The sequence below is a fragment of the Coenobita brevimanus genome, chromosome 25, assembly GCF_032717465.1.
Source record: "Coenobita brevimanus isolate Jiangsu-jjx chromosome 25, ASM3271746v2, whole genome shotgun sequence".
NCBI classification, from domain to species: Eukaryota; Metazoa; Arthropoda; class Malacostraca; order Decapoda; family Coenobitidae; genus Coenobita; species Coenobita brevimanus.
The window spans coordinates 13,211,860-13,238,440 of record NC_136978.1 but is presented as its reverse complement, the minus strand read 5'-3'; the positions used below and the strand labels follow the sequence as shown (position 1 = coordinate 13,238,440).

The following is a 26,581-nucleotide window of genomic DNA, read 5'->3' as shown; positions in this document are numbered from 1 at the left end:
AAAGAACATGTATTCTGTCTTCTCTGGAGAAAGTATACGACAGAGTGGATAGACAAGGAATGTAGAAGCTATTAAAAAAAATATATGGAGTTGATGGGAAGTTGTTGAATGCAGTGGAGAGTATTTGTGAGGCCACTACTGCTGTAGTGTATGTGGATAGTGAATTAGGTTTGTTCTTTGATCTGAGTGTTGGATTGAAGCAAGAGTGTGTGATATCTCAATGGTTGTTCAGTATGTATATGGATGGAGTTATAAAAGAGATACTGTACTAGGTATGGCAGTGGATGTTGGAGTATTTCTAATGAGAGAAGGCAGGGTGCAGAAACTTCCTGTTCTGTTGTTTGCGGATGATACTATATTGTTAAATGAAAATTAATATGAGCTGCAAGGCTTGGTGAATGAGTTTTTGAGTTTATGTTGGAAACAGAATCTAAAATTGAATGTACCAAAGAGTAAAAGTATGGCCTTTGATAGAAACAAAGTCATAAAATGCACAGTGATTCTGAATGGTGAGGAAATGGAGTTTGTGAGTGCATTTAAGTACTTGAGTAGTGTGGTGAATAAGGGAGGAAGTTTAGAAGATGAAGTGCTTAAAAGATACAACTAGGTACTGGGTAGAAAGCTGCTTGTTAACTGAAAGCAGTGCGAAGGAGCTGGGAAGTGAGCATGGACGTAAAAACTTGCTGCATGATACAACTGTGATCCTCACCCTAACTTTTGGAAGTGAAGCCTAGACCCTGTTGGAAGGACTCAAATCAAGAGTGAGAGTAGTCGAAATGAGTGATTTGAGATCATGTTCATTTCATTTCATTTTTAAAGGCTCCAACATGCTTGCCTGTGTTGGCCTTGGTCACCTAATGGCGGCTTTCCACGCTGCATGATCCATTGCAGCCTTCCTGTACAGTCCCTTATCCCTGAAGTCACACTTAATAACCTCGTCCCATGTCTTTCTCGGTCTACCCCTCATAACCCCACCCCCAATATTAACACATCTCACTTTCCTCACCCAATTATCATCCCCCATCCTCTCCACATGGCCAAACCATCTCAATCTACCTCTACTCATCACAACACCAATGCACTCCAGTCCCATCCTACCTCTCAACTCTTCCATCATAAACCCAGTCCCCCCGGACCTAGCTCGCAGGGACGCACTACACATCCACCTAATCATTGTCATTTCTGTACGTCTGAGCAGGCGAATATCCCCCTCCTTTACTGCCCAGGTCTCACTACCAAACAGCGTTACACTCCTGACACATGCTGCATGCAAAGACCCCATAGCACATAGGGAGAGCCCTCTCAATGTCAGAAGAGGCAAGAGCTCCCTGAACTTCTTCCAACCACTTCTCACCCTAGCCACAGAGCTAGCTCCAGCCCCACCTCCAGCACACAACATGTCAAAAAACTCTTCCACACACTAAAGAGACTCACCAGCAAGTTCAATCCTTTCACGCCTGACAATCTCCACCTGCTCTCCCCGACACGCCATACACGTAAAATCAGTATTATCTTGCAGTCTACCTCTGATACCACAACATCTCTTGTGCACCCATTTATCACAGACACCGCACAAGAAAGAATTACTTCCCACGCCCTTGTGGCAAACTGCACATGGCCACTCTCCTTCGTCTTTGACAGTACCGCCACCAACCCTAGATATCATCACTTTTGTTTTATCTGCATTTACCCTTAAGCCCTTGTGCCCCATACCATCTCTCCACTTCCTAAACCTTTCCTCCGCCTCCCTTTCATTCTCTGCAATCAACACCAAATCATCAGCATACAACATCTCCCACGGGAGTCCGTTTCTAAAGTCACAGGAGAGGCCTTCAAGTACCATGATAAACAACATGGGACTCAAAACTGACCCCTGATGCACACCAACATTCATGGAAAACTCATCACTCAAATCTCCATTCACTCTTACCTGGGTGCGAGCACCCACATACATAGCCATAACCACCTTAACCAGCCACTCCTCCAAACCAAGCTTTCTCATTGCCCACTTCACCACCTCTCTAGGGACCCTATCAAAGGCCTTTTCCAAATCAACAAAAACAAAATACAGATCCCTTCTCCTACCAATATATTTTTCCTGAAGCTGTCGAACAATGAATATGGCATCAGTGGTCCTCCTACCTGGCATAAACCCAAACTGCATCTCATCAATATCCACTCTTTCTCTAATCATACCTTCTAAAACTCTCTCCATTACCTTCATTATCTGATCTAAAATCTTTATACAGTACCTCTATAATTTCCTCTTACCAGGGCATCATCCTTCCCTTTATACACATTTACAATTACACTCTTCAGCCAATCATCTGGGACAACACACTCATAAATAATCCTATTTATCGGGTCAGTGACTAACCTCACCCCTGTATCCCCTGAGGCCTTCAACATTTCGGCAGTCAACCCTGACACACCTGCTGCCTTCCCCATCTTCATCCTGCCTATTGCCTCACTCACAGTAGCAGCATCAATCAGAGGCCAAGGATCAAACACTGGATCTGCTGGCTCCAAACCTTCCCTGTCCCAGTCAAACTCCTCATTCAACAACCAGCTATTATGCTCTCTCCATGCATCTTTAATATCCTCACTGTTCACCACTACCCTTCCTTCATCATTCTTCACACACTGCTCACCAATAATATCCCGATTATCCCTCTTCATCTGATTTGCCACCTTAAATATCATATTTTTCCTTTCCCCATGATTTAGGTTATCAAGTAAAAGTCTTTGTGACTCAGACCTCGCCCTGTATACCTCTCTTCTAGCCCTATGCTTGGCAGCCAAATATTCCTCCTTGCTACCACCCTTCTTCCATTCCCGGAAAAGCCTTCTTTTCTCCTTAACTGCAGCTTCTACACCCTCATCCCTCCACCATGTTACTTTATGTCTTGGTGGTCCTCTTGTCCAACTGCATGTTACAACAGTGACTTATAAGAGATTGTTCTTGAGGGTTCTGTACTGTTCATTAACACCTCTGTCTACAGCTCCCTGTTCAGCCACCACTCTCCTCATCTCACTATAGAAGGCATCTCTTATTACTTGGTTTTTCATTTTCCATACTTTCCTCCTAGGTACATAAGTTGTCGTTTTCATCACTCGTTCTTTAAGCACCATATCACAAATCAATAGTTTGTGCTGCTGCACACACTCCTCACTTCCTATAACTTTAACATCCCTCACTAACCTCCTATCAGCCCTCCTAACCAGAAAATAACCTATCTGACTGCTATTTCCCCCAGACTCATACATAATTAACCTACTGTCTCTTTTCCTAAAATTTGTTGCACACAATCATGTCCGTTGCCTCCCCAAACTCGAGTATCCTTTCGTCTTCCACATTCCATATACCATACGCACATCCCCCATGTACTCCTTCATAACTTTGTGCTGCTTCACCTACATGACCATTTAAGTCCCCTCCCAAAACCACTATCATCATCCTGCATACCACCTACTACACGTATTAAATCATCCCAAAATCTATCATGTGGAGTTACATATAGGGAGAAACAGACGAATGAGGAAGTAAAGGGGCATTGTGGTGGTGATGCATTTGTGATTGAAGGTGTTGTGGAGGTATATAGTGTGTAAGAGGAGTACTGTTCCTTGGGAGCAGAGTCGGGCACATATATATATATATATATATATATATATATATATATATAGATAGATAGATAGATAGATAAATAGATAGATATAGATAGATAGATAGATTGATATAGTGTATATATATATATATATATATATATATATATATCCATCCATCCATCATCTAATCCTACGTCGCCCCATGAGTAGCATAGAAGCCCGGGGCTAGGCAGTTGGTCCTGACATTTAAGATGAGTGGCAATCCTCACTCATCCCTGAGTGGCATTACGTGAGCAATAAACCCCAACCACCCCTTGGATGTAAACCTTCCCCAGCTCAATCCGATCAGAGCACTGTTATTACCCACTAAACCACCAGGCGCCAAAATTTGGTTATATGGTTGCCACTCAGCGTAGTAAATGGTTTCCTGGTGTACAGGAAACCGTTTGGCTTGTCACTCAGTGTAGAGTCACCCATAGGCAGAAGGAAGAGGAAAGAATGAAGGAAAGAAAGACACAAGAGGGAGTGCAAAGTCACCCGCAGGCAGAAGAAAGAGGAAAGAATGAAGGAAAGAAAGACAGAAGAGGATGGATGGAAAGAAGGATGGAGGAGAGGAAAGGGCAGACACCTAAGAGCAGCACTACATCACGTGTGTGGATGGTGAGCGCCCCCACCTACCACACATATATATATATACAGTATATATATATATATATATATATATAATAATTGAGATGGGTTGGCCATGTGGAGAGGGTGAAGAATGAGAGAATGACTAAAATGTGTGTGAGTGAGGCAGAGAGGAAGACCAAGGAGGAGAAAGAGGGATGGAGTGGAGAGATTTTTGAGGAAGGATGTTGAGTTGGAAGGCAGCTACATGGCAGAGGGCTCTACAATTTGGAGGCAATTTGTTTGTGACTGTCCCATGTGGGATTAAGGCATCTGGCAATAAATAGATAAATGGAAGCCTTGCTGATTGCCTGGGCTATTATAGGGATGTTACAGCATAGGAAGCACTTTTTTTTTTTTTCTTCCCAGCAGGTGCCTTATTTTTCCCATGTTTGTTAGGTTGTACATTTGTGATTCTTTTATATTTCCTAGTGTATTGGGTAGGAGATGGGTGGTGGTTACCAGCATCCCACACAGGTATGAGTCAAAAACTTGATAGCTGGCCTTGTCCAGTGCTCCCAAATGGAAAATTCAACCATACATAGCTAGCTGGCCTTGTCCAGTGCTCCCTAATGGAAAATTCAACCATACCTATGTAGTCAGAGTTGCCAGACTGAGGTGACTACATGTATTGTACAAATTATTTCTCCTACACAAATGAAACCTATTCTCTGTGGTTGGTTGGACTCTTTAGTCTTGGGTGGCAGCTGTCCAAGGAGAAGGAAAACTTTGAATTTATACCCATGGCCCAGAGCAAGGGTTGGTGACAGTAAGGACCTACAGCCATTAACCAGTGGCATGCAACTTAACCCACTTGAGTCAATTCAGGGTGTGCAACGTACTTCATATGAGAGGCATTTTTAACAACACTTTCTTGTAGGAGCAGAATATCATAGTTTTTGTAGGATATAGGCCGTCTGTCATCTCGTACCCCTACCTCCTAGGTTGAGCCCAGAAACAAAGTAACATTAGCTATTATGAAAAAAATTCATGCACTTCCTGATCCATTTAACATGGCTTTAGTGCCTGAGGAAGGTCTCTGTCTCTCTGAACAAAATTCATCCACTTCCTGATCCATTTAACATGGCTTAAGTGCCTGAGGAACTGATCCATTTAACATGGCTTTAGTGCCTAAGGAAGGTCTCTCTCTCTCTCTCTCTCTCTCTCTCTCTCTCTCTCTCTCTCTCTCTCTTATTTATTTGTTTCACGTGGGTATTTTTACTGTTATCCTACTTCAGCTGTTTTATTGTAATCGTTTTATAACAGTACCCTATTGCTCTTGGACAAGTAAAAGTACATCACAAATATTAGAGCATTTGCTGTTATGCATGCTTGGTCTGTCTCAGATTTGGAGCCATCTTCCCTGAATTTATCTGGATTGGCATCTTACCTTCCTTAGCCTTTGTTTTTTTTTGTACTGAGCCATCAGCAATTGTGATGACTTTGCAACTAATTTTTAATCATAAGGCTGTTAATTTTACTATTTTTAGAAACTTGAGGGTGACCAGTTTAACTTTTCTCACGCCTTTTTCTAGTAGCTTTTAGAAAAGCTTCTCCTCCTTGGAGGTCATGGTCAGTGGTAGGCCTTTTGCTAGGTGTCAGTCCTTATGGGACTACAGGGAATAAGCATGCACATGAAGTAGCAAAGGCATTGGCTCTCCTTGCTGCCCTTATTACTTTTTTTCCTTTCCGGGATTAAATGCCTGCAGTTAGGGTTGAAAAGGGGAAAAAGAAGTGTGTGGTAATCATAGAGGCATCTGTCTTCTTAGTATAATAGGAAAAGTGTATGGTAGGATACTTATTGACAGAGTTAGAGGAAGAACAGAGGAGTTAGTTGGAGAAGAACAGGGAGGCTTTAGGAAGGGAAGAGGTTGTGTAGATCAGATATTCATTCTTAGATCTTTAGTGGAAAAGTTTCTAGAGAAGGGAAAGAAATCGTATGCGGCTTTCATGGATTTGGAGAAAGCATATGACAGGGTTGATAGACAAGGATTGTGGAAAGTATTAAGAATATATGGAGTAGATGGGAAGTTGTTGAATGCTGTGAAGAGTATGTATGATGGTGCTAAGGCTGCAGTGCGTGTAGATGGTGAACTGAGTGAATTTTTCTCTTTGAAGGTTAGGCTGAAACAGGAATGTGTCATGTCTCCATGGTTGTTCAATCTGTACATGGATGGGGTAATAAAAGAGGTACAAGGTAGGGTAGTGGATGTTGGAGTGGCCCTGGTGAGAGAGGGTAGTGAGTGGATGTTGGAGTGGCCCTGGTGAGAGAGGGTAGTGTTTGGAAACTCACTGTACTGTTGTTTGCAGATGATACTGTGTTGTTGAGTGAAGACGAAGAATAATTGTAAGGCTTGGTGGATGAGTTTGTAAGAGTGTGTAAGAAACGTAATCTAAAGGTGAATGTAGGGAGGAGTAAAGTCTTTGAGAGAGGTGAAGTCAGTGAATGTACAACGAGGTTGGATGGTGAGGAATTGGAAAATGTGAGTACGTTTATGTACTTGGGTAGTGTGATGAGTAAGGATGGAGGTTTGGAGGGTGAAGTGCTTGAAAGGGTACAGCAGGGAAGAAAGGTTGCTGGTTCCTTGAAAGCAATGATAAGAAGCAGGGAAGTGAGCATGGAAGTGAAAAAGTTACTACATGTCAATATTGTGATACCAACTCTAACATATGGAAGTGAAGCTTGGATGTTGCTGGAAGGACACAAGTCAAGAGTGAGGGCAGTGGAAATGAGTTATTTAAGAGGAGCCTGTGGAGTCACATGGAGAGACAGGCTGACAAATGAGGATATAAAGGAGTTTTGTGGTGTGGATGTGGATGTGATAGGCAGCGTTAGGAGGAATACACTGAGGTGGTTTGGCCATGTGGAGAGGATGAAGGGTGAAAGAATGATGAAGAGAGTGTATGTGAGTGAGGTGGGGGGGGGGAAGAGGGAGGGGGAGGCTGAGGATGAGATGGATGGATGGGGTGGAGAGGTATATGAGAGAGGGGTGTGTGAGTTGGGAAGGGGGGCAGTGAAATAGCGGGGGACAGGACGATGTGGAGGCGATTTGTTTGTGGCCACCCTGAATGGGATTGAGGCATCTGGCAATAGATAGATATATAGATACATAGTTAGGGTTTTCATACAATCCTCCTTATGCTGACAGACTCAGGGAGGAGATGGCCATAGTATGTCCATAGGTACCTGTGTCTATGCCCTGTTGCTGGGAAACCACTGTAACCTGCCTGTGGATGAATCGTACATGACACATTGCCATCTTCTGGAATGAAGACCCCCCCACCCTATCCTTTTATTTTTTATTTTATTTATTTATTTATTTTTTTTTACATCATTGCTTAATTGTGTGTTTTTGTACAGGGGATGCATGTCATCAGTACCTCTATAGTTGTAGGGCAGGGGATGGATCTTACCCTCTCCCGTTAGTGCTTGATGATGAGACATGTATGATAGAAGCCACCTTTTTCTTTCTTGAGGAAGCAGGCTTCCTTTGTTGGGTATGGTAGTAGTAGTAGTTGTTCCCTAGGTAGTCTGGCCGAACAGCCCCGAGTCCCTTAGGAAGGCCATGGCCGAGACCGGGCTTTCCCACAGAGCTCTCAAAGAGTGTATGTTGTGTTGTTGGCGTAGGTGATTGTGTGCAATGCAGTCTTCCATAATGTCCTTAATAGTACGGGGTGCTGTGTTGCATCCTGGACTGGCATCAGCGACGGAGTCATCCAGCCTCTTCTGGTAACTTAAGAGGGCTGGATGGTGCCCACATCTCAGCCTGGCCAGGTGGACCCTGTCCTCACGAGGAAGATAGGATTCAGAAGGGTGGATGTCAGGAGGCCGTGCATGCAGCTGTGTGTTGTCTTTACGTGACTGAATGGAGCGACAAGTGATCTAAGTGTGGATATGCTTATGGAAGCTGATCTGAGGTGGGCGAGGGGGGAGAGATGACAGTATTTGTGTATGGTATCGTGTGCTGGGTGTTGTTTTCATGTTCCTTGGTGTGGGTGGATGTGCTGCCATGTACTGTAGTGGATGTTGTGGGTTTGTGGAGACTGCAGCAAGAAACTGGGTACCTTTCATGTTTAGGTGATCCTTGACTTTGAGGACTTTGGTTTCTTGATGTAGGTGGTCTGTGGGTGTAGTAGCTGTGCAGCCTGTGATTATTTTTAGGGCCTTGTTCTGTATGGTTTGTAGAGTGTTGTAGTGTGTTTTGGTGAGGTTAGAAGCCCAGGCAGGGCTTGCATAATTCATCACTGAACGTATGTATTGTTTGTATGCTGTGGTGGTAGTTTCTTTGTTGTGTCCGAATGTTGTATGGGCAAGTGACCTCAAAGCATTGAGTCTTGGTGTTATTTTATTTTTAATGTTTGTGATGTGTTGTTTAAATGACATTGATGTATTGTATGTTACACCAAGGATTTTGTGTGTGTGTGTGTGTGGTAGGGGAGTGTTGTTTATGGTGAGGTGTGGGATGTGACTGTGTTCTGCTGTCCAGTTTGTGAGAAGAGTCACTGTAGATTTGGTTGGGGCTATTTTGAGCCTGTTTGTGGTGAACCATTCATGTCGTGTGTTGAGATAAGGTTGAATGATGTGTGCAAGCTGTATTTGCATTTTGGTGCGTGCATGTAAGTGTTATATCATCTGTATAGGAAGCTATGTGTATCTGTGGTGTGTGGGGTGTGGGTACGTCGTGCATGTATAGATTAAAGAGTGTAGGGGAGCAGTTAGCTATAATTTATAAGAGTCATGTGCGCTCTCAGCTTGAATATTGCTCACCCTTGTGGAATGGTTGTGGAGAGGTTGCATTAAGGCAACTAGACAAAATTCAGAATAAAGCTGTTAGAATCATTAACAACCCTGCCATTACATATAAACTACCTCCCCTGCAAGTAAGAAGGAATGTTGCCTCCCTTGCATTATTTTACAGATATTTTTTTGGCAAATGCTCAGACGAAGTTGCGTCCATGGTGCCACCTCTCCATGCCTTCCCTCGTGCTACACGGGCATCTGGTAGCGCTCATGACTGGAATGTCACTCAACCATATTGCAGAACTTCTGCCTATCAGAATTCTTTCATTCCCCGAACTGCATCTCTCTGGAACTCGCTTCCCCAGAGTTGTTTTCCTCCAAATTTCAACCTACAGCTCTTCAAGTCTAACTGTTACAGATATTTTATGAACAGAGGACACCAGTAATCTGGTGTATGGATTATTTTTTTTTCTCCATTTGTTTTTCCTTCCTCCGTTCTGTTATTAAAAAAAAAAAAAAAAAAAAAAAAAAAAAAAAAAAACAGATCCTTGGGGGACGCCGTTTGTGAAGTTTCTGATGTTAGAAGACTGACCGGCAAATGTTACGTGTGCACATCTGCCTGCTAAGTAGTTTGCCAGCCATCTTTTTGTGTTATTGTGCATGTTTGTGTTGAGTATTTTGTTTGTGAGGTTGTGGCGGGGCATGGCATCAAAAGCTTTGCTAATGTCTAGTGTGATTAGGAGTGTTCTGTGTGGTGGCCTAGCTGAATTCATGCCATCGTAGACTCTCTGTGTGAGGTCTGTAAGAAGGGTGTTTGTGGAGTGTAGTGGCCTAAAACCATGTTGTGACTGGGCTAGGGGAATGTGAGGTGTGACTAGTTGTAGTACCAGTCATTCAGTGACTTTAGAGGGGATGCAGAGGAGTGTGATGGGGCGATGTGAGGAGGGTAACGTGGGGTCTTTGTTGGGTTTAGGGATAGTGATGATATTGCCATGCTTCCAGATGTTGGGTATTATGTTGTGTGAGTAGGTGTAGTTTGATATGTTGGTGAGTGCTTGTATACCTTGTGGTCCTAGGTGTTTAAGGTGAATGTTGCTTATGTTGTCTGGTCCACAGGCAGATGAGTGCTTGAGGTTGTTAATGATGTGCTTCGTCTGGTTGTAAGTGAAAGGTGCGTAGTCTGGGTCTGTGGAGAACTGTCTCTAACGTTGGATGATACGTCGGTCTTCGGGATGGGGGTTTAGATGGCTGACTTGTGAAAAGTGATTGATGAGAGTGTTTGCTTGTTGTTTGTAGTAGTAGTAGTAGTTGTTCCCTAGGCAGTCTGGCCGAACAGCCCCAAGTCCCTTAGGAAGGCCATGGCCAAGACCGGGCTTTCCCACAGAGCTCTCAAAGAGTGTATGTTGTGTTGTTGGCGTAGGTGATTGTGTGCAATGCAGTCTTCCACAATGTGGTTAATAGTATGGGGTGCTGTGTTGCATCCTGGACAGGCATCAGCGACAGAGTCATCCAGCCTCTTCTGGTAGCTTAAGAGGGCTGGATGGTGCCCACATCTCAGTCTGGCCAGGTGAACCCTGTCCTCATGAGGAAGATAGGATTCAGAAGGGTGGATGTCAGGAGGCCGTGCATGGAGCTGTGTGTTTTCTTCAAGTGACTGAATGGAGCGGCGAGTGATCTGAGTGCGGATATGCTTCTGGAAGCTGGTCTGAGTTGGGCGAGGGGGGGGAGAGATGACAGTATTTGTGTATGGTATCGTGTGCTGGGTGTTGTTTTGATGTTCTTTGGCGTGGGTGGATGTGCTGCCATGTACTGTAGTGGATGTTGTGGGTTTGTGGAGGCTGCAGCAAGAAATTGGGTGCCTCTCATGTCTAGGTGATCCTTGACTTTGAGGACTTTGGTTTCTTGATGTAGGTTGTCTGTGGGTGTAGTAGCTGTGCAGCCTGTGATTATTTTTAGGGCCTTGTTCTGTATGGTTTGTAGAGTGTTGTAGTGTGTTTTGGTGAGGTTAGAAGCCCAGGCAGGGCTTGCATAATTCATCACTGAACGTATGTATTGTTTGTATACTGTGGTGGTGGTTTCTTTGTTGTGTCCGAATGTTGTATGGGCAAGTGACCTCAAAGCATTGAGTCTTGGTGTTATTTTATTTTTAATGTTTGTGATGTGTTGTTTAAATGACATTGATGTATTGTATGTTACACCAAGGATTTTGGGTGTGTGTGTGTGTGTGGTAGGGGAGTGTTGTTTATGGTGAGGTGTGGGATGTGACTGTGTTCTGCTGTCCAGTTTGTGAGAAGAGTCACTGTAGATTTGGCTGGGGCTATTTTGAGCCTGTTTGTGGTGAACCATTCGTGTAGTGTGTTGAGGTAAGGTTGAATGATGTGTGCAGCAGTGTTTGCATTTTGGTGTGTACATGTAAGTGTTATATCATCTGCATAGGAAGCTATGTGTATCTGTGGTGTGTGGGGTGTGGGTACGTCGTGCATGTATAGATTAAAGAGTGTAGGGGACAAAACAGGTCCTTGGGGGACGCCGTTTGTGAAGTTTCTGATGTTAGAAGATTGACCGGCAAATGTTACGTGTGCACATCTGCCTGCTAAGTAGTTTGTCAGCCATCTTTTTGTGTTATGGTGTATGTTTGTGTTGAGTATTTTGTTTGTGAGGTTGTGGCGGGGGATGGCATCAAAAGCTTTGCTAATGTCTAGTGTGATTAGGAGTGTTCTGTGTGGTGGCCTAGCTGAATTCATGCCATCGAAAACTCTCTGTGTAAGGTCTGTAAGAAGGGTGTTTGTGGAGTGTAGTGGCCTAAAGCCATGTTGTGACTTGGCTAGGGGAATGTGAGGTGTGAGTAGTTGTAGTATCAGTCTTTCAGTGACTTTAGAGGGGGTGCAGAGAAGTGTGATGGGGCGATGTGAGGAGGGTAACGTGGGGTCTTTGTTAGGTTTAGGGATAGTGATGATATTGCCATGCTTCCAGATGTTGGGTATTATGTTGTGTGAGTAGGTGTAGTTTGATATGTTGGTGAGTGCTTGTATGCCTTGTGGTCCTAGGTGTTTAAGGTGAATGTTGCTTATGTTGTCTGGTCCATAGGCAGATGAGTGCTTGAGGTTGTTAATGATGTGTTTCGTCTGGTTGTAAGTGAAAGGTGCGTAGTCTGGGTCTGTGGGGAACTGTCTTTTACGTCTGATGATACGTCGGTCTTCCGGGTGGGGGTTTAGATGGCTGACTTGTGAAAAGTGATTGATGAGAGTGTTTGCTTGTTGTTTGTTTGAGGGTGTGGGGTCTGTTGTTGTGATGGCAGCGTGTGATTGTGTGGTGTTGCTGTTGGACAGTGTGATGCTGTTTAGTGTTTTGTAGAGTTTGCTGATGTTTGTTTTGTGGTTGTTTGGAAGTAATATTTCCAGTTTATTGTTTGCTGTTCTGATATTTTACTGTTTATCTGAGTGTTGAGTTCTTGTATTTGTTGTATGGTGTCTTGTGTATGGGGTGTTGGGGAGTGTTGCAGTGTGTCCCGTTGTCTGATGAGGCCTTGAATTTCTGGTGTGAAGTTGGGGTTGTGTCTCTTTCTGTTGCCTCTACGGATGTGTCTTTTGTCTACATTTTGTATGATTGTATTGAAAGTGTGCACAGCGGTGTTGATGTTTGTAATGGGTGTACTGTTTATTGTTTTGAAATGTTGTTCTGTTTCAGTTACAAAGGCCTCCCAGTTGGCTGTCTTATAATTCGTGTATGTGTGTTTGTGGCCAGGTGGGGTGATTCTGGTTTTGGTAGTGATGATGATTGGGCAGTGATCAGAACCTAGGGTTTTGACCACTCTCCATGATGTAGTGGGAGTGAGGTTTGGGGAGCAGAAGGTGATATCTGGAGATGATGGGAGGAAGAGGGCTTGGTGTGGGATATGGGTATGTTGGTCTAGACTGTTTAGCATGAAAAGATGATCAGTCTGGGATTGTAGTACCAGCCCTCTGTCTGTGTCAGGGTTGTTGAAATCACCACCCAGGATGATGTTGGGTATGTTATTGATGTGATGTATCTGTGGAGAGTAATTGTGTGGTACTGTGGGGGACGATTTGGGGGGAATGTATGTATTAGCGATTGTTATGTGTGATTTGTTACCAGTGCGTATTTTAATTGATTGTATTTCTGTTGTGGTATCATGTGGGGGAAGAAGTGACTTTGTGTGTGCACTGGTATCTGCAAAGTTGATGGATTTGTGTTCCAGGGTGATGAGTCCACCACCGCCGCAGTCAGCCCGGTCTTGTCGAATGGTGGTGAAGTTATGAAATGTTGGTGTTTTCTGTGCTCTGTGTAGTTTTGTTTCTTGTAAGATGGCAATGTGTATGTTCTGTTGTTTGATGACGTGTGAGTTCATATATTTTGTTGTTTATGCCATCTATGTTTAACTGAAGGATGTTTATGTTGTGTGTGCGATGTGTGTCGGCTGCTGCAGCACGGGGGGGAGGTGGTGTGGGTGGAGGGGAAGGGGTAGGAGGAGGTTGTGATGGAGGTAAAGGTTGAGGTGGATTAGGATGGGTTGGAATGGGAGGAGTTGGGGGACTGGATGGTGTGGGAAGGGTCAGTGGGTTTGGCTGTGGAGGTGTGAAGGAAGTAGGAGTAGGATTGGAAAGGGGGTTGGTGGATGGGGGGAAGGAGCATAAGGAGCAGGTCCAGGTGTTTGTGTAATGTTTCCTGGATGCAAGTGTTGTGCAGGTGTAATGGGTCCAGTTCTTGCAGGAGTTGCATTGAACTGAACCCTTTGTCGGCTCGTCATGATAGGTTTTGAGCATATTGGACATATGTATTTGTTGGTGGGTCCTGGATTGCTCTCAATGTCCCTGGCTAGAAGAAGTCGTCAAGAAATGACAGCTGGAGAGTCATTTCTCGGAGTAGAAAAAACGGTGTTGTTGTGTGTGTTGTGTTGGGAGATGTGGTACTTGCCCGGGCGACCGAAGCCACTCCCAGGTACTCGAGCCCCGTGAGGGGCCGGGGGGGTTTGCGGTGGTTTGGCCCCCATGCTGTCCTCCTCTTCTCTTCGACAGCCTCTGGGGGGTAGACCCACGGCGAAGACGCCACCGCTCCAGGTCCGCTTGTTGTTTCTTTGAGGGTATGGTGTCTGTTGTTGTGATAGCACCGTGTGTTTGTGTGGTGTTGCTGTTGGAAAGTGTGATGCTATTTAGTGTTTTGTAGAGTTTGCTGATGTTTGTCGGGTATGGTTTTAATATGTGGTTTTGCAGTGATCCTTTGACATTAGTGTGAAGTTTAATGTATGGGTTTTTTATCATATTTTTTGACACTACACTACCAGGATCAGATACCTTATTGTAATTAGTCCATTGGCCTAGCCAGACCATGCTTTCTAGTTATGGTGACAAGCATCCGTGATCAAGACAGACATGCATGGTCAGACATGAGAAGGGTCACTCCATGAAGTGTTGTTTAAGTGCTCACTCAATGAAGAGATGAGACTTAACCTTGTAGGAAGAGCATCATGCCTCATGAGGCATCATAACTGAAGATAAGAAGCAGTATATTGCCACCTCAAATCTCTTGGTCTGAGATAATTCCTCTGTCACCATTTTTATCGCCTGCCTTTAGCAAGGCGGAACGATAATGTTTTTCCCAGCATCTGTGTGTGTGTGTGTGTGTGTGTGTCTGTGTCTGTGTGTGTGTCTGTCTGTCTGTCTGTGTATTTGTGTATCTGTTTCAAACATATCTCAAATAGTTGAGGATGAATTTTCACCAAACCTTCGGGAAATAGCATCTATGTGGATGTGCAAAAGCCTAATACTTCTGGTGTGGATTTGATCAGTGATGGCTGAATGCCAGGTGACGTGTTTTTTTAATATGGACTGGCTTTTTGCGAAGTGCGGTGACTGAGTTCCGTAGAGTTTTGTGAATTTTCTTCAAATTTATTTTGTAGGTACTGTAATCTTTACCTTATCCAATGAGATATTTTGGTGGGCAGTTAGCATTTGGCCCCCGAATACTTTTGTTTTATTAAAACACGTGTTGAAAGTAGCTTGAAGCCTTTTCTTTATGGATGTCTCCAAATTCACTTACTACAATGGAAAATGGGTTTTAGCCCTAGCAAAAGCTTTTTTTTTTTTTTTTTTTTTGGCCACCTGACAAAGTCAGAGGAGGGAATTGTTATCACAGGTGTCCGTCCGTAGAGTTGAGCGGCTGGACGTAGAGATTTTAGTTTCCAGAGCAAATCACAGAAAGTGTTAACCATAGCATCATGAAATTTCTCATAGTTATATGTCCCATAGTGAACTGGTGCCTTTTGTTGGTTAGAACACTGTGTCTTAAGTAGAGTTTGGGGGGGGGGAAACTTTCCTCAGAGATTTCAACGCAACCTGAGCAGGTAATCTCAAGCCACAAGTTAAAAAAAGTATTCACTGTAGAGTCATGAAATTTCGTGTTGTTATGTGTCGTATAGTGAACTGGTGCCTTTTCTTAGGTAGACTGCCGTGTCATTTTTTTTTTTTTTTGATAATGAAAAAGTAAAAAAAAAGGAATTTCATATTTCATTGCTACCTTCTGTCTGTTATACAAGGGGGGTGGGGGTGAGGACAGTTATTTTATTTTATTTTATTTTTTTAATAACAGAACGGAGGAAGGAAAAACAAATGAATAAAAAAAATAAATAATCCATTCACCAGATTACTGGTGTCCACTGTTCATAAAATATCTGTAACAGTTAGACTTGAACAGCTGTGGGTTGAAATTTGGAGGGAAACAACTCTGGGGAAGCGAGTTCCAGAGAGATGCAGTTCGGGGAATGAAAGAATCCTGATAGGCAGAAGTTCTGCATTATGGCTGAGGGACATTCCAGTCATGAGCGCTACCAGATGCCCGAGTAGCACGAGGGTAGGCATGGAGAGGTGGCACCGTGGACACAACTTCGTCTGAGCATTTGCCAAAAAAATATCTGTAAAATAATGCAAGGGAGGCAACATTCCTTCTTACTTTTTTTTTTTTTTTTTTTTTTTTTAATGCGAGGAAGAAGGAACCAAAGGCCATTTGTAGTGGCAGGGTTGTTAAAAATTCTAACAGCTTTGTTCTGAATTTTATCTAGTTTTAATGCAACCTCTCCACATCCATTCCACAAGGGTGAGCAATATTCAAGTTGAGAGCACACATGACTCTCATAAATTATAGCCAACTGCTCATCAGCGAAGTTACGGACTCTGTACAATAATCCAAGTTTCTTAGAGGTCGTTTTAGCAAGTGATCTAACATGAGAGGTCCAGCTGAGGGCATTGTTAAGTGAGATGCCAAGAATTTCAGTACTTTTGGAGATGGGAATATTAGTGGCACTGAAGGTAATGTATGAATCTGGCAATATCTGGCTATTAGTAAATTGTATATATTTAGTTTTACTAGCATCAAAAGAGACAAGGTTGTTTTGTCCCCGTTCACGGATCGTAGATAGGTCTTGATTTATGGGGATGGCTGTACTGAGTTGATAGGTAGGTATTAGATGTTGTAAATGGGTGTCTGAGTGTGAATGAACTATGTAGTGTTGAGTCATCCACAGATGAATGGATGGGATTGTGGGTGGCAGATAAGAGATCATTAATATGAACCAGGCATAGGGTTGGTGCCAGAACTGACTCCTGCAGCACGCTGGCGTTAATTGAATGGAAACTGGAATATACATCATCTACTTTTACTCTTATTTTCCTGTCACTAAGATATGAAGAAATCAAAGGAACAAAAGACGTTAGTCCATAGCAAGGGAGTTTGAACAGCAGGGAATGGTGCCATACTCTGTCGAATGCTTTAGAAATATCAAGAGCTACTGCATGAGTTTCTCCATGTAGATCAATTGATTGATGGATGGTATGAGTTAGGAGATTGAGTATGTCAATAGTGGATCTTTCGTGGCGATAACCATATTGTCCATCACTGATTAAGTTGTTGGATTCAAGATGTTTAACAATGTGCTTATTAATTAAAGTTTCAAATACCTTACCAAGACAAGATGTGACAGCTATTAGTGTGTAATCAGAGGGGTCAGAGGAACTTCCTTTCTTCGGAATTGGGTGGATATTGGCTTCTCTCCATGGATTTGGGAATAAAGAAGTATGTATGCATAGTCTGAATAATTTAGCTAGAACAGAGGCAAGTTCAGTGGAACACTTTTTCAAAACAATTGGCGAAATTCCATGTGGGCCTGGAGCTTTGTTGGTAGGTAAATTGTCTAGGATGGATTTTACGTATCTTGTCTGTATTTTAAGTGGGGCAATTTTGGGAGAGTCAAGTTCCAGTACTGGGACTTTCTGGCTGGTATTGTCTATGGTAGAGTTTCTGGCAAATGTACTGGCAAAAATATCTGCTTTCCCACGCTGGTCATTTGTAATGTTGCCATCTGAAGATTTTAGTGGGGGAATGAAAGATGACTTGTTAAAGTTATTATTGAAAGAATTAAGTGTTGACCAGAATACTCTATTATCATTAGGGTTGTTAAGTAGTTTTGATGCTTGCTTTTGAAGAAAGTTTGATTTAGCTAGATTTAATACAGCTTTTGCATGATTTCTAGCAATTTTAAATTGAGAGAGTGATTCAGATGTTTGTGATTTTAAGTAAGAGTTAGGGGAGAGCGGTGAGGATTCGGACATTTTTTACTTTTTACTGTATTGAGCCAAGAGTTGATGCAGTAGGATTTTCTTTTGCAGCTCAACATGTAGCCACATCATTGATGTACCTGGGGTAAATAGGCCAAGAAGAAACCTCTAATACATTTGAAGCTATAGCTCGTCAAATGAAAGTTTCCAAAATGTTCGAATCCTCCCCACTTGTGGTGAGGATACGGACATGAGGGTGGGAGGATCTGGACGTGTAATGAAATATTTTTCTAATGTATAATGCAGATGGTACTTTTTACTTTTGGTCGGCAACTTATCTAGGGATGTTAGATAATGAATAAAAAGTAAATACTTTGTGAAACATCCTTTTATTTAATTCGTTATATTCATATGCAAAATGAGACCATAACTAAGATATTTTTGCCTTCAATAAAAAAAGAATAAGTCAAAATGTGAACCATTCTTGAATTGAAAAGCTTTAATTCCTCACAAAATAAATTGGTATAATTCCTAATAATTAGGGTAGGCCTATAGGCCTATATAAACTGATTAGGCTCATTCTTCTTTGATAAGCTTATGAAATAAATAAATCAATATTCTATCGAATATTATATCCTGCAAAGCTAAATGCAAAATTGTAATATCCCTGCCTCCTTTTTACACTCTGTGCAACTGGTTTTGGAAGCACCCCAATTACTGATGATTTCCCAATGCTTGCTTCATCCTCGTTATCGGGGTATTTGAAACAGCTAGCTTTAAGCCTACCTTTCACTGACTTTCTTAAATAGGAAACCTGATATTCATCATCATCATCAAAGTCACTGATTAATTTTCCTACATAAAAAACCCTGCTACCTTTTAAGGGATCTATGCCAACAAGGACGAAATCGCCTTCTTCTGGCACTTTATCAACAAAATTAACCTCTTCGTCTTCAAAATCCTCCTCTGAGATGTCAGAAGATTGATTGTCAAGCTCGTCTGCTAAGAGAGTTTCAAGTTGATGGAGCTCTTCATCACTAGTTTGGTCTTCTGCTTCTACATTCTTGGTAGGCTACTTACCGGTAGTATGTAATTAAATTATAATATATAGCCTACGATAGTATATAGTATATTAGACATAATATAGTTATACTAAATTACTTAATGATTGCTTGTTAACGCCTCTTATTTATGTGATTATAATCAATTGAATTGGTGGGAGGATTCGGAAACGTCCGAATCCTCACCCTCCCATAGTGTCCGAACCGTCCCACATATACAAATATTTTTTTAATGGCCTCAGCTCAAAATTATTGGCAGCTTTCAAGTCGACAACAGCTGCAATATCTCGGGTATACGATGCAGTTTCACCTCTAGTATTGAATACTCACTTCCTAAGTATATTCATAGTACCACAGCTTACGATATTAAGTCGAAAAATTACATAGGAAATACGAAAAACCACAAAATGTAACCTACATTTCAAAAGAAGCGGCATCCCTTGACGAAAATCCACGTGACGAATATACACAAAAGTCTCGCAATTTCACGCGGTTTCTCACAACTGAGGGACCCATACGTTTTTCAGGACTAGTACTGTCCGGATCCTCCTCCGTCCGAAACCTCACCGCTCTCCCCTATATGCTAATGACTTTTGTGCTGTTGCTCTGGCACAGTTGCCATCAAACCATTTTGGAGAGTTCAGTCTTTTAGTGAACTGCTGACTTGGTATGAATAAATCCATACCAGCTAGTATTAAGTCGTAAATGTGGGACTGGGTGGAATTGGGATCACTAGAAAAGAAAGACTGCCATGGAATGTCAGCAAGATAATTTCTAAATCCATCCCAGTTTGCCCTATCAAAGTGCCATTGGGTCATCCTGACAAGTTCAGAACGGGGAGGTGTGGGATGGTTAACCAAAGAGGCTTTGATGAGATTGTGGTCAGAGGATCCAAGTGGTGACAGCACCTCTATCATGTATTGATCTGGATTATTTGTCAAAAATAAATCCAAGAGATGGGCATTATGGTCAGGATTATCAGGTATTCTGGTTGGTTGTTTTACCAGCTGGGTGAGATTAAATGATTCTGCAAACAGCTCGCACTCTAGACCAGCGTCATCAGTCCTGGCAGAATGCAATATCCTTTCAACATTATGTATGTTAAAATCACCCAAAATGGTTATTTCTGTGCTAAGGGCAAGGTTAAGGTTACTCATCTGTGTGGATATGGAATCAAATACACTAGGTTCGAAGAAGCTTTGGGGGAGCGATAAACTACACAAATATATTTGGTAATATTTTGACAATCTTGTTTATATAATGAGTAATCAAAACTGGATGAAGTGAAGTTTAAAATAGTGTCAACTGCATATTGGGATTTGATACAACAACAGGTGCCGCCCTTGTTACGGAAGTTTGTAAGGAGATGGTTAGGTGTGTAGGGAGATGGGGGGTATGTGCTTGGTCAGTTGGAGGGTTGCAACAGTGTAGCATTGATGATATGATGGTGGTGGGAGTTATGGTGGTGATGATGGTAGTGGAGGTGATGATGATGATGATGGTGATAGTGATGATGATGGTGGTGGTGGTGATGATGATGATGATGATGATGATGGTGGTGGTGGAGGTGATGATGATGATGATGGTGGTGGAGGTGATGATGATGGTGGTGGTGGTGGTGTGGTGGTGGTGATGATGATGATGGTAGTAGTAGTGATGGAAGTGGTGGTTGTGGTGATGATGATGATGATGATGATGGTGGTGGTGGTAGTGATGATGATGGTGGTTTTTTACTTCCTGTCACACTTCCCCGTTTCATATCACCTGTTATATTAAGTTGTAATATCTTGGTGTTATATGGAGGTTGGGGTGAGGGCCATAATGCATTTGATTACTGTAGGTGTGCAGGGACGTGGGGGTATGTGCTTGGTCAGGTGGAGCGTTGCAACTGCATGGCATTGCCTGTGTTTGTGTTATTAATATATGTTTTCATTTCATGAATTTAAATCATGAGTTGTTGATTGTTGTTTCTGCAACAGTTTACAGACACTCTGCCTCTGGAGATGATAAGAAGACGTTTGACTCTTTTCACCCTGACACCTGAAACCCTCATGTTCAACCCCAGTCGTCCTAAAGCTGTGAGGAACACCATTGGTAAGAAAGTAGTAATGGTAATTCAGCTAAGAAGTAAGCTCAGCAACTGTACAGTATTAGACAAGCTTCATGAACCCTGTAGCTTCACCACCCACTCTAAACCAGTCATTTTTTCCATGGAGAACTCATGATTGTGAAACTAGCATATGAGTACTCAAAATGTACAAAAGAATAAAAAAGTAAATTAATTTGCTACCAGTAGGTGTGCTCAGTGTGACATGGAATGCATAGCTGTGGTAAGAATTACGGGGGGTGCACTCAGCAAGCAGACCTATCCCATGCTTGCATCATGACAGACATTTGGTAAAATACTGGCAAAAGAAATGTCTTCTCAGTTTGAGCAGGGACAAGGTCCCCACTCTAGTAGTAGTGGTTGTTTCCTAGGCAGTCTGGCTGAACAGCCCCGAGTCTCTTAGGAAGGCCATGACCGAGACCGGGCTTTCCCACAGAGCTCTCAAAGAGTGTATGTCGTGTTGTTGGCGTAGGTGATTGTGTGCAATGCATTCTTCCATAATGTGCTTAACAGTATGGGGTGTTGTGTTGCATCCTGGACAGGCATCAGCGACAGAGTCATCCAGCCTCTTCTGGTAGCTTAAGAGGGCTGGATGGTGCCCACATCTCAGCCTGGCCAGGTGGACCCTGTCCTCACGAGAAAGATAGGATTCAGAAGGGTGGATGTCAGGAGGCCGTGCATGCAGCTGTGTGTTGTCTTTAAGTGACTGAATGGAGCGGCGAGTGATCTGAGTGTGGATATGCTTCTGGAAGCTGGTCTGAGGTGGGCGAGGGGGGAGAGATGACAGTATTTGTGTATGGTATCGTGTTCTGGGTATTGTTTTGATGTTCCATGGTGTGGGTGGATGTGCTGCCATGTACTGTAGTGGATGTTGTGGGTTTGTGGAGGCTGCAGCAAGAAACTGGGTGCCTCTCATGTCTAGGTGATCCTTGACTTTGAGGACTTTGGTTTCTTGATGTAGGTGGTCTGTGGGTGTAGTAGTGTGCAGCCTGTGATTATTTTTAGGGCCTTGTTCTGTATGGTCTGTAGAGTGTTGTAGTGTGTTTTGGTGAGGTTAGAAGCCCAGGCAGGGCTTGCATAATTCATCACTGAACTTATGTATTGTTTGTATACTGTAGTGGTGGTTTCTTTGTTGTGTCCGAATGTTGTATGGGCAAGTGACCTCAAAGCATTGAGTCTTGGTGTTATTTTATTTTTAATGTTTGTGATGTGTTGTTTAAATGACATTGATGTATTGTATGTTACACCAAGGATTTTGGGTGTGTGTGTGTGTGTGTGGTAGGGGAGTGTTGTTTATGGTGAGGTGTGGGATGTGACTATGTTCTGCTGTCCAATTTGTGAGAAGAGTCACTGTAGATTTGGTTGGGGCTATTTTGAGCCTGTTTGTGGTGAACCATTCGTGTAGTGTGTTGAGGTAAGGTTGAATGATGTTTGCAGCAGTGTTTGCATTTTGGTGTGTACATGTAAGTGTTATATCATCTGCATAGGAAGCTATGTGTATCTGTGGTGTGTGGGGTGTGGGTACGTCGTGCATGTATAGATTAAAGAGTGTAGGGGACAAAACAGATCCTTGGGGGACGCCGTTTGTGAAGTTTCTGATGTTAGAAGACTGACTGGCAAATGTTACGTGTGCACATCTGCCTGGTAAGTAGTTTGTCAGCCATCTTTTTGTGTTATTGTGCAAGTTTGTGTTGAGTATTTTGTTTGTGAGGTTGTGGCGGGGGATGGCATCAAAAACTTTGCTAATGTCTAGTGTGATTTGGAGTGTTCTGTGTGGTGGCATAGCTGAACTCATGCCATCGAAAACTCTCTGTGTAAGGTCTGTAAGAAGGGTGTTTGTGGAGTGTAGTGGCCTAAAACCATGTTGCGACTGGGCTAGGGGAATGTGAGATGTGACTAGTTGTAGTATCAGTTGTTCAGTGACTTTAGAGGGGGTGCAGAGGAGTGTGATGGGGCGATGTGAGGAGGGTAACGTGGGGTCTTTGTTGGGTTTAGGGATAGTGATGATATTGCCATGCTTCCAGATGTTGGGTATTATGTTGTGTGAGTAGGTGTAGTTTGATATGTTGGTGAGTGCTTGTATGCCTTGTGGTCCTAGGTGTTTAAGGTGAATGTTGCTTATGTTGTCTGGTCCATAGCCAGATGAGTGCTTGAGGTTGTTAATGATGTGCTTCGTCTGGTTGTAAGTGAAAGGTGCGTAGTCAGGGTCTGTGGGGAGCTGTCTCTTACGTCTGATGATACGTCAGTCTTCGAGATGGGGGTTTAGATGGCTGACTTGTGAAAAGTGATTGATGAGAGTGTTTGCTTGTTGTTTGTTTGAGGGTATGGTGTCTGTTGTTGTGATGGCAGCATGTGATTGTGTGGTGTTGCTGTTGGAAAGTGTGATGCTGTTTAGTGTTTTGTAGAGTTTGCTGATGTTTGTTTTGTGGTCAAGTGTTTGGAGGTAATTTTTCCAGTTTAGTGTTTGCTGTTCTGATATTTTACTGTTTATCTGAGTGTTGAGTTCTTGTATTTGTTGTATGGTGTCTTGTGTATGGGGTGTTGGGAAGTGTTGCAGTGTGTCCCGTTGTCTGATGAGGCCTTGAATTTCTGGTGTGAAGTTGGGGTTGTGTCTCTTTCTGTTGCATCTACGGATGTGTCTTTTGTCTACATTTTGTATGATTGTATTGAAAGTGTGCACAGCGGTGTTGATGTTTGTAATGGGTGTACTGTTTATTGTTTTGAAATGTTGTTCTGTTTCAGTTACAAAGGCCTCCCAGTTGACTGTCTTATAATTCGTGTATGTGTGTTTGTGGCCAGGTGGGGTGATTCTGGTTTTGGTAGTGATGATGATTGGGCAGTGATCAGAACCTAGGGTTTTGACCACTCTCCATGATGTAGTGGGAGTGAGGTTTGGGGAGCAGAAGGTGATGTCTGGAGATGATGGGAGGAAGAGGGCTTGGTGTGGGATATGGGTATGTTGGTCTAGACTGTTTAGTATGAAAAGATGATCAGTCTGGGATTGTAGTACCAGCCCTCTGTCTGTGTCAGGGTTGTTGACATGCCAGGCCGACGACTTGGAGTTGAAATCACCTCCCAGGATGATGTTGGGTATGTTAGTGATGTGGTGTATCTGTGGAGAGTAATTGTGTGGTACTGTGGGGGACGATTTGGGGGGAATGTATGTGTTACCGATTGTTATGTGTGATTTGTTACCAGTGCGTATTTTAATTGATTGTATTTCTGTTATGGTGTCGTGTGGAGGGAGAAGTGACTTTGTGTGTGCACTGGTATCTGCAAAGTTGATGGATTTGTGTACCAGGGTGATGAGTCCACCGCCACCACCGTCTGCCCGGTCTTGTCGAATGGTGGTGAAGTTATGAAATGTTGGTGTTTTCTGTGCTCTGTGTAGTTTTGTTTCTTGTAAGATGGCAATGTGTATGTTTTGTTGTTTGATGAATTGTGTGAATTCATGTTTTTTGGTGTTTATGCCATCTATGTTTAACTGAAGGATGTTTATGTTGTGTGTGCGATGTGTGTCAGCTGCTGCAGCACGGGGGGGAGGTGGTGTGGGTGGAGGGGAAGGGGTAGGAGGAGGTTGTGATGGAGGTAAGGGTTGAGGTGGATTAGGATGGGTTGGAATGGGAGGAGTTGGGGGACTGGATGGTGTGGGAAGGGTCAGTGGGTTTGGCTGTGGAGGTGTGAAGGAAGTAGGATTAGAAGGGGGGTTGATGGGTGGGGGGAAGGAGCATAAGGAGCAGGTCCAGGTGTTTGTGTAATGTTTCCTGGATGCAAGTGTTGTGCAGGTGTAATGGGTCCAGTTCTTTCAGGAGTCGCATTGAACTGAACCCTTTGTCTGTCGGCTCGACGTGATAGGTTTTGAGCATGTTGGACATATGTATTTGTTGGTGGGTCCTGGATTGCTCTCAATGTCCCCGGCTAGAAGAAGTCATCGAGAAATGACAGCCGGAGAGTCATTTCTTGGTGTAGAAAAAACGGTGTTGTTGTGTGTGTTGTGTTGGGAGATGTGATACTTGCCCGGGCGACCAAAGCCACTCCCAGGTACTCGAGCCCCGTGAGGGGCTGGGGGGGTTTGCGGTGGTTTGGCCCCCATGCTGTCCTCCTCTTCTCTTCGACAGCCTCTGGGGGGTAGATCCACGGCGAAGATGCCACCGCTCCAGGTCCTAGCCACTCTAGTCACAGTGCATGATATGATGGCATAAAAAGCATTTCTTTCGGTGCCTCTGATTTTGTAACTAGAGATAAATTAGTTTCTGCCGCAAGCTTTTATCTGTATACTACAAAACAGAACATCATCTTTATGACTTATTTGTCTATATATATATATATATATATATACAGAACATTCCCCTAGTACACGCTTATATGGGCGGCAGAGGACGGCACATACTAGGAATTTGCATTCTCTGAATACATAAACTTATGGAAAAAATTACATGTGGGCAGCACCCCCCTTCATCAGTAACCCTTGAGACTCCTTTCAGACCTAAGTTTTGTACTATACAGGGAAACTATCTCAGACATATTACCTAAGATAAACCAACAAGATTATGGCTTTACAAAATCAGCAAGGATATGGCTTAACTATACCAAGAAGAATATGGCTGCTCACCTTAACCCAAGAAGACAACAGGCTTGATGGAGGTAAGAAGGGGATCTGAGGCAGGATGAGGCACCTGGTGTGTATCTCCTGCATCACCCACCACACCACCTGACACACCACCTTCCTCACCACTCTCGTCACCAGCACTTTCAACACTTTCACTAGCTAATGCACTCACTTCGTTCATAAACCCTTCAAAGTCTATTTCTGACACCTCAGACCGCATCATCCTCTTGATCCTCCTCAGGATATGGCTCTTCTGTTGTTGAAGGGAGTGATTCCTCACTTTCTCGAAGCCGAAGGTAACGGGTGATTAGGGTTTGCTTCCGTCTGTTTACTTCCCGGTTGTGCTTCTCTGTGTAGTAGCGGAAGGTTCTATCCAGTGAAGCCATCATCTCCTCTAGTCGCAGTTGAGAGTGTTCAGCGTCCTTGAATTCTTCCTTGAAATTATCAAGGGCACACAGTACCCGGCTGATCTCCATCATGGACAAATCTTCGCTCTCCATCACTGGTGTTGCTGGCCTTTCTGCTGTGATCTCCTGCTCTGCGTTGGCCTCATCCATTTGCTCCATGACTTCCTGGGGTTCCTGCTCCACTATTGCCAAATGTAAGCCCCTGATCTCCTCCAGCGTGACGGCCTGAAACCCGGGCACAGCTTGTGCAGTTGTGTGAGTGGCTGCCTCAGCAGTGGCCAGGGACTGAAAGCTGCTTTCCGGTGCGATTTCACACAGGTGCGGTACAAGGAGGTGCTAAGCATGGTTAATTGTTGCAGCGGTTATATCTGCCCAAGAGGACAACAAGAATGTGATGGCATCCTTGAGATTGAATGACCGCCAAAAAGCCATAACAGTCTTATCAGGAGTTGAAGCTGGTGGTGCGCGTGCTGTGTGTGGAGCGGTTGAAATGGGTGAAGCGGATGGCAAGTCCAAACCACCCTTGGCGTCCATGACATCACTTCCAGCTATGTCCAAGTTAAGAATTGCCTGCAGTTCCTCAGAGCTGTCAGTCTTGCTGCGGAGATGATTGTAGAGGTATTGGTGGTATAGCTGCTCTACCGTTGCAATTAACTCCTGGTCTAGTGGTTGGATGAGAGAGGTCGTTCTGGGTGGCAAAAAAAACAATCTTGCATTCCTTGCTGAGGTCTCCTAGCCAGGTTGGATGACTTGGGGCATTGTCGAGGTTGAGGAACACCTTGAAGGGGATGCCAAGTTCCTTGGATTTAGCCTT

The 26,581-nt window shown here is 43.5% G+C and overlaps 1 protein-coding gene across 1 annotated transcript in view; it reads left to right on the top strand.

The window, feature by feature from the left end:
- Positions 1 to 26,581, top strand: part of LOC145393722 (uncharacterized) — an 848,279-nt gene that overhangs the window by 762,788 nt on the left and 58,910 nt on the right. The window contains exon 74 of the mRNA XM_080267765.1: positions 20,624 to 20,738. Within this exon, the coding sequence (XP_080123891.1) occupies positions 20,624 to 20,738 (115 nt within the window). The remainder of the gene's footprint in view (positions 1 to 20,623; positions 20,739 to 26,581) is intronic.